At 37.7% G+C, this 15,137-nt stretch overlaps 1 protein-coding gene across 1 annotated transcript in view; it reads right to left on the reverse strand.

Annotated features, from left to right (window-relative positions):
- Window positions 1–1,037: 1,037 nt before the first annotated feature.
- Window positions 1,038–15,137, reverse strand: part of TGFBRAP1 (transforming growth factor beta receptor associated protein 1) — a 38,050-nt gene continuing 23,950 nt past the window's right edge. The window contains exons 6-12 of the mRNA XM_086769658.1: window positions 14,480–14,821; window positions 13,207–13,264; window positions 11,645–11,788; window positions 10,458–10,604; window positions 8,781–8,940; window positions 6,749–7,182; window positions 1,038–5,814 (exon numbers count right to left, since the gene is read on the reverse strand). Of these exons, the coding sequence (XP_086625784.1) occupies window positions 5,626–5,814; window positions 6,749–7,182; window positions 8,781–8,940; window positions 10,458–10,604; window positions 11,645–11,788; window positions 13,207–13,264; window positions 14,480–14,821 (1,474 nt within the window). The 3' untranslated portion in view covers window positions 1,038–5,625. The remainder of the gene's footprint in view (window positions 5,815–6,748; window positions 7,183–8,780; window positions 8,941–10,457; window positions 10,605–11,644; window positions 11,789–13,206; window positions 13,265–14,479; window positions 14,822–15,137) is intronic.

The raw sequence follows: 15,137 nt of genomic DNA on the forward strand, positions 1-15,137 counted from the left end.
TTAGGTCACACCTACATGTCCTAAACACAGATTCCTGTTTTCTGTGCTTGTCCTTTTCGTTCCTCCCTCACTGCCTCCCCTTGGAGATAACACTGGAGATTTCCTTGCCTTACCCACAGCCTCTTCACCAGCCCCTACCACCCTCCCTTTCCTGGAGTTTCCTCATCAGCAGGTCCTACAGTACCACTGTGGTGGCCCTGGCCCCTTCTGCTGGAAGTGGGAAAAGGGGGACACCCGGCCCTTTGTACCTGAAGCTTCCTCTGAGTCGGGACCATTACTTCTGAGCAGCGAGGAGGAAGATGAGGAACACCGGCTCCCTGCTGTAGAGTATATAAGCGCCAGCCACATTTCCACATTGCAGGGATACAATAATCCCCTTTTCCTCGCAACACGGGGTAGGCTCTGGCAGTAGCTTTGCTTCTGGCTTCCCAAGGTGGAACTAGGGATCTCTAGTAATAAAAATAAATACCATCCAACCTTGGTAGGACTTGAAAATTTCAGGGAAACAAAGACGCATTTTTACTACAGGGTGCCCCAGTAGAGAAGCTGCAGATTAAACTCACTTACTATGCTCCCAGATCCACACCGGCCCTGTTCAAGGTTTTCCCATCAAAATGTTTTAGACCTTCTGTTTGTATTGCTCCAGGATGCCAGTGCAGCCACCGACCAGACCCCTCATGTAACTGCTGGCTTTAATCACAGAAGGGATTGCTTCAGCTACACAACAGAGGCAGATTGAGATCATCTGAATCTGTAATGGCAATAGCTGCTTTCACCTGAACCGGTAAAAACCCAGATCCAGTCAAGGAAGAGGTAAAAACAAAGTAAAACTTTTCCCCAAAAGTAAAATTCACTAGTTTTTAAGAACATGATTTGCTCCATTAACACCCTGCACTTGCTTAATTCATCCTTCTCATCTGACCACCTCTGCCAGTCACCCAGGCGAATCCTCTATTTACCACTGAGGAACTTTCTCCTTCACTTGGCCATTCACATCCCAGGGTTTATATGTCTAGGAATGAATGACAGAAACATAATTAAAAGGGTTTTTTTTTATTAAAAATCAACATATTTATACATTTGTACAGTCCAAATACTGCTGTATATGTTCACCAACATAACCATTAAGTCAGAAAGCATTAACAGTACAGTTATCCATCCAAACAGATTTACTGCAGGGGAACTTCAGTTTTGTAATCAATCAGATATTACAGAATATCATTAACTTCTTTTCTTCTTTTCCCTTTGAAAGTAGCAGCACATTTAATTATCAGTGTTCACAAGGCATAAGCCTCAAAGTGTTGTACAGCAAGAGAAAAATTAATTAGTAAATATAGGCAGTAGGAGGAGAGCTCATAATGAAAACGCATCAGTTGCTGCCTATTATAAACAGCAGGATGCTAATAAAACATTTAGAGCTACGCTGAATACAGACTGCAGCAAATTGGGAAGAGTAATAAAATAAAAAGTTACTTCTTGATACAACTGTATAAATAAAATATTTTTTAATGCCATTCAGGATAGGAGTCCTGCAAAGAAGAGAGGATGATATAAAGTTTCAGCAGAGTCAGGAAAACACTTGTGTGTTCAAATGTGTGATAAAGGTCCTGGAAAACGTACACATACTCCACCCTTACCACCACCTTTCCACAGCTGACATTATTAGGGTTTCACGTGATTGATGTGATACAGTGACATTTTATTGAACAAAGACAGATGTGCTCAGGCATCCACCCAGAACTCTCAATATTTACACCCATGTCAATTAAGCGCTAGAAGAGTGACATTAATCAGGTAACAAAGGTTAAAAGTTTTTGGACATCGGGAGCAGGGGGAGCAGAGAGAGAAGTTGTCATTGTAACCCAGACTCCTGTGCATGCCTGAGCCACCACAGCATGGGCTGCCTGAAGAAGTCAGTTCATAGGTACTTGTGGTGCGCTCTGTGTAACAAAAAACAACTGCTTATTTTCTCCAGGCTTTGAGATCAGTATTCTTGTAACATTATCAATGGGGTAACTTATCCCTTTAGAACTCAGATCTTAATTTCTATGATTTTTCTCATAAACATACGACCATTAACCTTATTTCAAGTCAAGTGCCACATTCTGGGCAATTTTTTCTCATTAATATTTTTCCTCTCTTTTTGACCCCAAGGCAGGGAAAAACTGCATATGATGACATTTACACATCATCAGTAACTTTTACGTGAGGAAGTGTGGAGATATGAAAGAGCAGAAAAGGGTTAAACGAGTGCTTTTTGTATGTATCAGCAACTGTTACAGAGGACAGCTAGAAAAAAAAAAGTCAGAGCTGTGATGGTTCTGTAATTAGAAGATACATGTCAAGCAAATGTGCCTCAATAGCTGCAAAAGCATCTGTATGAGAGACTAATCTAATTTTCTATGTCCTGAACCACAGACACATAGATTAAAAAAAAAATATTAAAAAAATAAAATAACCCCTGTACTACTGTTTTGGTTTTCACACATACCAAACTGGAGGAGACTCACCGGAAAAAAAAAAAAAGTGAGAGAGATGAATTACAAACACAAGTAAATCAGCAAGTGCTAAATTAAGAAGAAATAGTCTGACACAATCTCTCCCTTCAAGGGCAGATTTAAGACACCACATTCCCTAACCAGAGAGAAAAACCTTGAATCAAGCTTAAACTCCCAGAACCCATTTAGTTTCCAAACCAGAAGGATGGTCAAATAAATATGCCTCTTTCCTGCCTCTCTGTCTTCACACATCCAGTCAGCAATGAATAACCAGATTCCCATTCACTCCCTCTGTGCTGCTGCAGCCATACCAGAAGAACTTCCCACAGTAGCAATGCTGTCCCAGGACTTCAGCTACGCAAAACAAGAATGAGCAAACCGACAGTGCCAACATAAAAGCAGGAATTAATTCAGGTTCTCCAATGTGAAGTTCTCTTACCCAAGCGGTGTTTTGTAGCTGCCCCACCTCAGGGAATTTGAATGCAGACCTTTCATAAGTTTCCTGGTGATAAAGTACAGAATACCACGCACCACTCTGACACAGGCTGTCATCTCCTCTGCTTGAGTATTACCCCAGCTGCCCAAGTGCTGTACACACACTGCGAGAGCATCCTCCACCTGCTACCTCCCTGCTGAGCTCTTGTTCTACCTCAGCCTCATTTTTTTTTTCCCTTTTTCTTTTTGTTACCGTGGGATTTCCATATTAATTCACCCAAATGAGTTACAGTATAAAATTTAACAAAGAAACAGGTAACAATGTTTAAATCAAATGCCAATATTTTTTTCAGTTCACATTTCTGGGGGGCTAAAAGAATTAGATCCTCCAGTCTAAATATTAATCACCCTTCTGGTCATCTATGATTGCAAATATGCTACCTTGCATTACTCCGATTTTTGTATTTGTTCTGTATGTACAATTACTGTTACTGCTGCATTTTAGCCAAAGTACAAATCTGAAAAAATACTGAATATTAATAAAGAATTGTTTACTCTTCTATAGCCATACCTTTTCATGCACTAACAATTAAGAACTTTCTTGTGGTCTGGAATGATATGATCCCTACTCCATTGCAACACAAGTTGACAAGACTTAGTTCATCACTGCCTAGCGGCTAGTATTAGACTTAATCATGGAGAGTGGTATTTGCTTCAGTACCTCCTTATTCAATAGGAACAACGCATAATGAGGAAGCTTGCAGCAAAAGAATTTATGAATCGCATGCTACTGTACGCAACAGGCTTATCAGATCTTTGTAAAAATCACTTCCTCTCTACCAGCAAATATTTTGAGGACAGGGGACTGCAGATTTGTCTATGTCATCACTGCCAGTTGTACACACAATGTTTGAAAACCATGAATACAAAATAGAGGAACCTGTTCATACCAGTGCAACATAGGAGAATCACTCATGCCAGAATTAACTGAGAAATGCCCACATGTGTCTTTTTTCAAGGTGCCTTTCACTAAACATAAGGCTTACATGTCTTAGTAGAAAACGCAACAAAACTCCCTACTTGGATTTTATTTATTTTTTAAAATTCAACACAACAGCTATACTTTTCCAATTTCAAACTCTGGAAAGAGAAAGATCCAAAGGCCTTTTGTTTCAAAGAAAGAAATGGATATTTTTCTCCCCTGAATGTAGTCTGGTTGCCCCTCTGAGCACTATGCTTTCACAAGCCAACCTTTCCATACCAGGTGACCTCTGCCAAGATTGCATCTAGAAGACATCACGCACATATCCCACTTTGCTGAAAGTCTCCACTCTGATTTGGAACACTGCAATGGTGAGCAGTCGTACTAACTCAACTGTGTGGTGGCCAGTAAGCCTGGTATTTATTAGAGCTTTACAGAATTAAAAGAAATGTTTTGAATTTGAAATACTTAACTTTTATTTAAATTTGTAATTTTTCTTAACATCTCTTGTGGGAGGCTGCTTCTTTTAAACTGATTGCTTTAAAACAGTTAAATAGCAGTGTGAATACTTATCAGGTAGGTTAAGTAAAAGGTTTTGTTATTATTTGAAAAATCTTAGTTTACAGAATGTTTGTAGAATATAACAAATCCAGTACTCCTGTAGTGCATCTTTGTAGATTTCTTCCCAATTACACCTTCTTTTCATTACTTTGATTGCACAAAGTCATCCACAAGTATGAAAATCTGTTCTCCTGGAGTTCCAATCTGCCTAAGTTATGTTATAGCAAACATTTAGCACATAACCTGTACATTTACATATCAGCTACATCTTTGTCCTCCAAAGAAACTCTAGAATGATATAAGATCAATTTATTCAACTGTATGTACAGTATATTTGCATATTAATAAATAAATCAATATTAAAGTTAAGGTCTCTTCCCCCATATAAAAGTGACTACAGTCTGACCAGACAACCTTTGTTTTGTTTTTCCTTTTTCTTCCAAAAAAAGAAGTGTGTGACTGAGGCTATCGGTCTCCACTCAGATTATTACAGTAACTGTAGGAGCAGAGACCTAACAGACCAGTGCTTACATTTAAATTCTATATAGCAGTGGAGGGGGCGGGGGGGGAATATTAAAAAGTGCATCAAAAGCCAACAATTTGTAGAGCAAAAATCAAGTTCATAATGTGATCCTGGGGAAGAGAATCCAGCCCAAAAGAGGACATGCTGCAGCAAACATAACCAATGCACATTTTTGTCTTGATAGTAAGCTGCACGATGCCAGCCTTGTCACATAATGTTCCAAGAATTCCAACTCCAATAGATGCCATCTCCACCTCTACAAATTTATCAACATCACACTCAGTGTAAAGTGACATTTCATAAAAATAACTGTTTGCCTTGCCCCCGTAACATTCATCCTTACTGTGAAGAAAAGGCTCAGTTCCTTTAACTGTTTATTACTATATACAGAAGAGCCTATATTTGCACCTCTCCATTTCCGGTAGTGAATTTTCTTTTTTATCTACATTCATTAGAAATCAAAAAAGGTAAGTGGCGATGTTTCATATTTACTGGAAGTCTTCCCATTAACCCAAAGACTAGGTGTTCATCTTGACTTCTATCTAAAGTAGCTGCACTTTGTTCTTTTTTCCAGCCCACTTTCAATGGGGTGTAAGTCATGGGCACCTGTGGGACCACAACATATTTCAAGTCTGATTGCTGGAGCTGGAAGAGTGATGAGTTGTGTTTGAATTCAGATGTCTGTTTGCAGCACAGCGTTTGTGGACCATACTCCCATTTGGGTATCTTACAAATACAGGCTCGCAGAAAGGATTTTGGCACACCTGGCAGACCTTTTTGTCCGAAAGAAGAATTGGAGTTCCTTTTTGTTTAACCTAAAGAGAGGGGAAAAAAAATTCCAAACATGAATCTAGCAAGAAAGGAAAGGAAACTGAGGCATATAATTTCAACTGTACCAAATAGACAAACATGGTCAATGAGAGAGGTAATAGGAAAAGACAGCTTGAAGTGTTTAACTTGAATTCAGTTTCCACATTCACACTCATTCATTTTGATGCTTCCTGTTAAGTACCGCCTTTTTTTTTCCTTTTTCCTTTTTTCTTCTTTGTTTAATAAAAAGAAGCACTCACACATTTAATGCATCTGAAAACCTGATGCAGCTTCCTAAATAAGGCCACAGGACAACTCCACAGCAAACCGAGCACTGATGCATTTTTACTCCAGACATTCTGCTGGATATACTGTCGTTGGAACTAAACAGGTTTAAGAATCTGCTGGGACCTTTAAGCAACATTGCTCCAGCTAGGAATACAAGAAAGCTTCACAAGTAAATTTATCACTAACAAAAGCTACAAACAAGTTTCAATTCATACTAAGTGCTGGGTAACACTGCTCTGCAAATTCTGACAGGTCTCTATCCTAGTGAAAAAATGCTAAATCACATTTATTAAAGTTTCTGCAAGAACTTCATTAAACTGAAAATCCCAGATTCACTTTCATTCAGGCCAGAAGTTCACCAAAGCTGTTCCTATTTCCAGGCCCCCACTTTCCCTTCTGTTTTACAGAAAAAGCATAAAAATAAGTTTTAATCCAGTAGTCATGGGAAAAAAACCTAATAGATGCAGCAAGTAAAATTGCCAAGGACATGAAGACAACTTTGTCCTAATTCTTCAAACTTCTTCTGATTATTATATATCAAAGGACTTAATTGTAAAGCTTCACAGTGTCTCGATTAAAAAAAAAAAAAAAAACCAAAAAACCAAAAAACTAAACAAAACAAAACCCAAAAAACCAAACCCACCAACCTACCTTCTCATGCTTGTAGATTAAGTTTTCAGCTTGTGCTAACCCAAGTGCAGCCTGAGTCATTCTTTTTGTATGAATGCTTTGCCTCACTGCTCCAGCCAGGAAGGGGGAGAGGAGCTGCACTGACCAGCTGTCAGGCACCAGCTGCAAAACTAGAGCTGCATCAAATTCAGCAGCGTGTTTATTCAGAAGATCCACAGCAGCCATGACTAGTGCACAATCTGAAGTGCCTGGATTTAGATACACTGACAGCAGCATATGGAAAAGCCTCTGTCTGTACTGCATGTCTCTGTTCTCAGAGTTCCACATACAGTATTCTTCAGCAGCGTGGAAGTCCTTTAACTCGTGAACAAGGATATGCAAAGCCTTCTCATGTTCTTCTAGTTTTCCATATAAAATTGCACTTTCCATATGAAGGTCTGTGCCCTGGATTTTGTCTGTTAAATGAGAAACAAGGCAATATTTCCTCAGTGGAGGAGACGACCACTCCCTCTCCCAGAGTCAATGCAAACAAGAGCACAAAACTCACCTCCTGCTATTTTTGCAGGGATGCTGGCAGCTATAAAGAGGACAGATATTTAGAAGTACAAAAATGCCTAGATGTATAGAAATATATCTCTAAAAAAACAGCACCACAAAGTATGGGGAAAAAGAAATTACTAAATAACAGGTGATAAAACCAGTATCACTGACCTCTTGAATTCTAGCATGTCAGTCCTGCACATTTCTGCACACACTGATACCATGTATAATAAATTGTAAGATGCAGTTGCAATATTTTTAACCTCTGCTTCTGCCAATATTATAGAAAATTACAGAATGAAGTCCATAAGAGACAATAAAGATCAAACAGTACATCCCTTTAAAAAAAGGACGCTACAAACCCTTAACCCAGTCTGACAGTGTAAAGTGTCAGTGCGAGGCACGGAGAATGGCAAGTTCATCTGGCGTTCCAAGATAAAGTAGAAAAATCCTTTACTTACTGTAAAGGTGACAAAGATTCGGCATAGGCCTCTGTAAAAGGCATGGAAATAAAATGTTTTTCTCCCTAAAATATTTTGGTTCTCAAGAGGAACACACTAGCATGCATTGATCTCACCTTCATGTAAGGTAAGAATTGTGACATAAGAAATCCTATGTTTTGGAGTACACAGATTTCAACAGAATAATCCATCTGCTAACTCTTGCCCTTACAAATTGGGTTAAAAATTAAAAAACGAAAGAGAGCAAGAGTTTCAACAACTGTGTTATACTTGTACATTGTCTATCATATAATGTTTTGCTGACTGGAAATGCAAGGGGATATTAAAGGTTGGTAAATTATTTTAGTTGCTACTCAGCTTTTTTTATTTCCATGTCCACTGGATTTTTCCACTGAATTTCAGAAAAAGATGTCACATCTTTCAGTACAATAGCAAGTCATTTCCCTCTCATGCACTGAAATATTAAACATTGGCCATTATGAGAATTGGCCAAGGCAAAAAAATGATCTCAATTGTTGCTTGCCTTATACCAACATTAAAACGTATGTTACACTTCTCACTCAAAAAGATGTTAATATTTTTGTTTAGCAGGAACCCCAGTTTTCAGGGTGAGAGTGGGTTACAGACAACAAACAAGTCCTTGGTAATCAGATTCCTCAAAGCTTTGCTTCAGTTCACTGAGAAACAGATTGCCTAACAAAAAAAAAACTTGTAAGTCTTCTGTTTGCAAGATTGTCACAAGTTACATGCTCATCATTAAAAGAGACAATAAATTAAGATAAGTGTACAAATATATTTTTTCTAGCTAGTTATGGTATTGTCTTTGATGCAGTGGCAAACTACCATTGTACCTCACGAGCTATGGGAGATCAAAGACACCATTATCAGATATGCTTTCTAAATTAACTTGTGCCTGTTAGAAATATACATAATAAGCCTAACAACTAAATACACCTAGAAACCTCAGATCTTTTAGTTTTCTATCCTTATGATAACTTTGTTTCCTGCTGGAATTGACAAAAAGCACTTACAAAAGACAACATGCATCTTACCCAAAATAAAGTGAATTCTGTAAAGATCAGATTTCTGAAGAAGACTGCGTAGTTTAAGCAGCAGTTCAGTTGTTTCTGTACAATTATCTGCGGTCACAGATTTTAGCTGAAGTATTGCCTCCAAGTACAAGACAGCTAGATGAGTATGGTACTTTTCTCTCTACAGATGAAAAGAACAATGTTAGCCCAGTTTACAAAGATAACCCCTTCTCCCCAGCAATAACAGTGATGAATATTTACATAATTATACAGAAACATGTTTTAATTAATTTCTTTAATTCAAATTAATCAGAAAGTCTTTTGTTCATGCAGATAGACACCTTATTCAGACCAGCTTCACAAAATACACTATATCTATGTTATGGGATTCTCTAACTCACTAATACATATATTTCCAAAATGTAGATACGAAACATCTTATTCCTATACTCTTCACCTTAAATAAACAAGCTCTATAAATAGCTTTCCTTGTGCAAAAATTATTTCCTTTCAAAAGTTCACCTAATGAAAGTCAATGTAGTAAAGCAGATCTCTCCCCTTTGAGTACAAGTATGATCTCCACTGTGTCTTCTCCTTTTGTTTCCCTTGTAAAATGAGCAATTTTGATGTAACTCATTCTTCCTCATATTCAGGTATATTCTTTAACCTTTTCTATTTCTGCAATAAAATTTGAGAAAGCCACTAGAGGTAGACAAGCACTCTGAATGCACAGTGCTTTTTGTGTTACTCACTACAAAACAAGCAGATGATTTGACTTTTTTAAACATTCTCACTAAAGCATTCACAATAATCTAGTACTTTCTAAAGACCAAATCAATTTATAACCCAGCATTTACTAACAGGTAGTGTAGATTTGTTTGAAAATATTAATGACATCAGAAACCAGTACATTTATCTGTCACTGTGTCACACACCTTGACATATCTGCAATAGGGACAGAGGGAAACCATTGATCTAGCATGTGTATTCAAAGAACGTAAATTAGTGAACCAGTCATGAGTTCTGCTGAGTTCTTTCAATGTTTGTTTCCTTGCTTTATCTGAAGGTTAAAGTAACTTCTCCTGTGCTTAAAACGTCTCATATCCAAGTACCATAATGTTTGGCTGCTTTTATATTGTGCTTAAAAACCCAAAGGTAGAATACACTGTCACTTATGACTTGTGAACACATCTTTTTGACATTTAACATCTAGAGTGGTTTGGAATTCTACAGTGAGAGGTGCATGGTTTATATCATTAATTGCTCAAATCTCCCCAGAAGGACAAAATAAAACATATCCCCTTGTAAAAACACTGAATTAGCAGTTTCAGTATAGTGCTGCTGCCACAGTATTAGCAGTTGCTCAATCATTTTTCCGTGATCTTAACAGATGGAGGTTTTAGCCTCATCGGTGAAACAGAAAAGTATGCAATAATCAGATGTAAGAAAACCCCAAACCTCTGAGGGGAGGTAAGCAGCTATCTTGGCACCATGAGAGTCAAAATGTTAAAAATAATGCAGATATCTGCTCCTCATCTTCTACTTTCATCTTAAAACCACTCCTTCCCTACTCTGAGTATGTTTGAAAGCCTTCAAATTATGCTTAATTCTTCTAGGCTTCGGCTTTTTTCAGAGTTGCTCATCACAGTGCGTATTCTGAATCTCATGTCTATCTTTTAATATTCTTGTAGGACTCACCTCTATTTTTCTTTCCAATACTAGATGTTCTAGATATTTAACACGTGCTTTAGGATATTTGTTAAGGCTATTGATGATATCATCTGGATTAATGCTGTTTTTCTCCTGTTCTTCCAAAGGCCTTTTAGTGAAAATCTGTACGCCAACCTAGAAAGAGTTAATTGTATTTAGGAACTCAGTGGCAACCATTTCATTACCTTTTTATTTTAAATATTTATTTAATAGCACTATCAGATTACTTAGTACATTATTCAGGAAGATAAACAACACAAAACCCTTCTCAACACCAACAAGATTACACTACTTAATGCTTATCGTGATCTCACTCACTCCTGTCTCCATTACCTCAACTCGCAGTGTACACATCGCCCAGCCTATAAACCTTGTGTTGGGCATGACCTCTACCAGTCACAAAAAGTATTGAACAGATCTGTGTTAACAGCAGAACAGCAGACTTCAGCCTTTGCAGCAAGAAAGTGTTCAAGTTAGAGACCAGACCATTTACAGCCTTACTAAATGTGAGGCTATATATACAGAGTGAGAGACTTCTAAAATTTTGATTTGATCATTATAAAAGTCTGTCATTGCATGTAAAAACTGAGCTTTAAATTAATGCAAACTAGGCAGTGACAAGTTCCAGTAGCACAGCCTCTCTGATACGGCATCAAGCATCCCATTTAACAGCACGCCACACTACTGGATTACAAAATTATTTTTTTAATTTTGGAGGATTAATTTAATTCTTGTAGCAATGAGATTTTGTCTTGAATTAAGGCTATTTATTCCACATACTAGTGTACACAATGTATCATCCACCCCTGGAATTCTTTTTAAAAGAAACAGTAGCAACAGTTAACCTGTTCAGTCTTCTTGTTGTTTCTTTGTTTTTTTAAGATCTGAAAAATATCTTGCTTAATATGAAGAAAAATAGAAAACATGCTGCATCTTTCACTGTACAGAATGACCCAAACTTTGTTTTCAGAAGAAAAAGAGGCAATTATCACCAGCACTTGTTAACAGACTTGTAAGTTTTCTTCTGTTGATCACTATTTAACTGGCATTAAATATTCTGCAAAAATGGTCCAATCAGCTGTCTAGAAGAAATAAAGTTAATGACCATCCAAACACCACTACAGGGAAATACTTTGTATTCATGATGTTCTGTGAAAAGCACACCAATCACAAACCTCTTCATTTTTTTGTAAAACCCATTCTGAGTATTTCCACACTAGGTCCTGGTCTGAGCAGAATGTGAGGAAGTCTACTATATATTCATAGAGGTCTGAACGTGTAGAATCTTCAACGTCTCCATCAACTATTTTCACCCATAACTGCAATAAAAACACACGTGGGTTAAAGTGCTTAAAATATGTACTAGCTCTTCCGACTCAAATTTTACATGAGCTACTACAACACTTAGTATTAGCTATTGGTACTTGTGGAATTAGAAAGAGCTCCTAGGAACGTCACTTGCAAGAGACCTCGCTGGTCACTACATTTATGCCTTCTCTCCATCACAGGCTTTTCTTGCACCTGCCCCGTATCAGACCCCATATCACGTGAGTTCACATTCTAAGAGTGACTGGTCGGATCACAGAATGGTTTAGGTTGGACGCGACCTTAAAGATCACCTAGTTCCAATCCCCCTGCCCTGGGGCACCTTTCACCAGACCAGGTTCCTCAAAGCCCCATCCAACCTGACACGAGGTACACTAACCAGCTTTTGATAAAAGTCCTTTTATTCAATGCATAGTATACTTTTCATGTGTTCTATGTGTGCAAGATTAAAAGTAAATGATACAAACAATTTAGAAGAAAATCTGACTTTTTTACTCTTCCTTCATTTTGACTGAAGAAATTTAAGTACCTTGTGAGATTATTTTTATATACTTTATAATTTCAATTAAAATGTGTCACATCTATCAGTAAATCTTGTCCCTTGAAACATAAAGAAAAATATCTTGCACGTAACAAAGGTACATACTGGTTTTGTTGCCCTTACTGGTTTTCTGCTCAATAAATTACTATTTACGTAACTGACCTGAACACATTTGCCAGTGCTAGTGTGATTAATTTACTCAAAAAGCCACACTGTAAGGCAAACTACTAAGGTATTGGATATGGTCTCAGATATACATGCTACTATTGATTAAGAACATAATTTTTGTAGATGTTTTGCAGGCAGGAATAACAAAACTATTTAGTCTGCAGTCTACAGATCACTGCTAGTCTTAGAGACATCAGAAGCAGGGGGGGCCCCAAAGGGATTACTAACCCAGATGAAACCCACAGATCTTGCAGACTGTGTTCACTGTCCATCACTGGATAAGGAAATAAACACACAGTTGCTGTCAGTGTCTGCCATGAGATTATAATACTGCCTTGCTGTGTGTATACAGACTAATCGGCACACGATGTGTTCCTGAAGTCTCTCAAACACCTTTTTAAGTGATCCCTTGAATATTTTATGGCTTCTGTCCACCTTTTAAGAGTACAAACATACGTCGCAGTATCATAGTTTTGCTTAAAAATAGCACACAAGCATCTAAATAGCTGTGATCTTCAGTAAGATCTTAGGTTTTTCACATCTAGCTTATTAATTTATTCAAGGAAGTCTTAGCGTGAGTTTCTCTTACATATACGCATCACTACTTTTCAAACAGATAAATTATCACCTCAGTTTTTTATCTCAGAGGTAAATAGGTATTTCTGAATAGTTTACAGAAGACACCAAAAGCTTTATTCTAACCTGAAGTGCTGCAGCATCTTGACCATTGTAATGATACAGAAGACCCAGGGCAAAATACCTGCATAGAAAGAGAAAATAATATTAAAATTGCTAGATCTTTCCTACCAATTTCATTATGTTTGATTAGCACAGAATATAACAAGTAATTGCTCACAGGGACATGTACATGTCCATGTCCAAACTTGAACAAGTATCTGTAGGCCCTTTTTCAGAATCCAAGAAGAGAAGTTCAGTCCTAGAAACGTGCCTGCATCTCTCCTGTCTCTAAGGCAGTTTCTAGTTACTAGCTCCAACTTAAAGTATGCATCAAATTGGAGAGGATCCCCATGCTGTTCTTTTAATTTTATATACAGACTTAACACATAGCTCCAAGTAATAAATATTCCTCCAATAGTTCACTGGCTGTGCTTTTACTGCAGCATTAAATCAAGTCAGGCACGGGAGACCTTTGTACAGTGCCATTAGAGTTTTTGTTGTGTATTGTAATAAAAATACAGCTAATGCTCTGTAATAGCTGTTCTCATGGAATGATGTTCTACTGTTCACATTTCAAAAGTTTGCCATGCAAACCGTACTTACCAAGAGGATTTAACAGAACACCTGAAATAAATGAAACTACCCTAAATCTAACCACTATTAAAGACTTCTCCTCACCACTGTATGTGTCATTATTGCACCACACAATTTAAAGATTAAATAAACTAAATCCAAGACAGAGACACTACCTACGACTAGAGTCTGTATTTTACATGTTTACTATCTAGTGTTTCCTGCTTAATGACAGTCAATTCTCCACCTGCTGGCATTTCCAATTTGAAGTAATTTGCAGCTATCTTAAGGAACCTCCTTTCAGTGAATCAGTGGGAGAACAAAAAGCATGCAATTCAAAAGTAAGATCTCTCTCCCTGAATAAGCAACTACAATTTTAAAGCACCTTTTACATCTGTCTGAGTACGGTGCCCATTCAACTGCCTTTGCCACAAAGGCAAATGAATAACTTTTTTTTTTTTCCCCCAAATTTATAGCAACCCTTTATTTTTGTGTTGGACACAGAAACTTTCAGGGAGAAATCTGTATTTACCAGCATAAAACAAAATGCATTTCCTTTACCTCAGACTGTCAATTAAATGCTGACAAGTCAGGCCAAGTTGTCTTTTGGACATGAAAACACAGAAATGATAAGGATTTAAACATGTTGCTCTAGAAGCCCATAGCATTTAAGACAACTTTCCCTCTAGTCTCAAAAGGTGCGATACTAAAAAAATCCACTCACTTTTTGTGTTTTTCTAGCCAGGCAGCACTATCTGTTAAAAGACAAAAGTTCTCCGAAACTAGAAGATCCAACAGGCTTTCATGATTTGCCTCTGCGTATAGCTTGAGTAAAGCTGTGTCAATATCTTCCTTGTAGCCATTTGCAACCTCAGTGCTGCGGACTTCATTCAAGTAACTCATGAGGAATCGTTTGCATTTTGTCATCTTCTCCTGGTCTCCTTGGGTCAGCTGGTTTAGGTCCGCATACTCATGCAGAGGGGGATGAGACCGTATAAATGAAGAGGAAGTAGGCAACAGGAAGGGGTAGAGAGAGATCAGCTCCCGGACATCAAGCTGGCCGCTTCTGCAATTACAGTGTCAAACTAGATGAAGCAAAAAGAAAGAAAAAGTATACATAGGCACAAAAAAAACCCACAACATACTGGCAATGTGTGCTCACATATGCTTAGAGTCAGGACACTAACAGGTTGTCAGTTTCTGAATGTTATTGCCTTCTATGCTGGAGAAAATATATTCAGAACAAATTTGGATTTTTTTTTTTTTTTGATATTTCTATCCAAACTTGTTTATCATTCTTTTTCCTCCTCTAGACATTGAAAGCTCTGAGAATTTGGAGACTGGCCAGCCTTTTGCTATTGATATCCCATAGCTGTTCTGTG

This window comes from Chlamydotis macqueenii, chromosome 1, assembly GCF_036417535.1.
Source record: "Chlamydotis macqueenii isolate bChlMac1 chromosome 1, bChlMac1.mat, whole genome shotgun sequence".
Classification (NCBI taxonomy): domain Eukaryota; kingdom Metazoa; phylum Chordata; class Aves; order Otidiformes; family Otididae; genus Chlamydotis; species Chlamydotis macqueenii.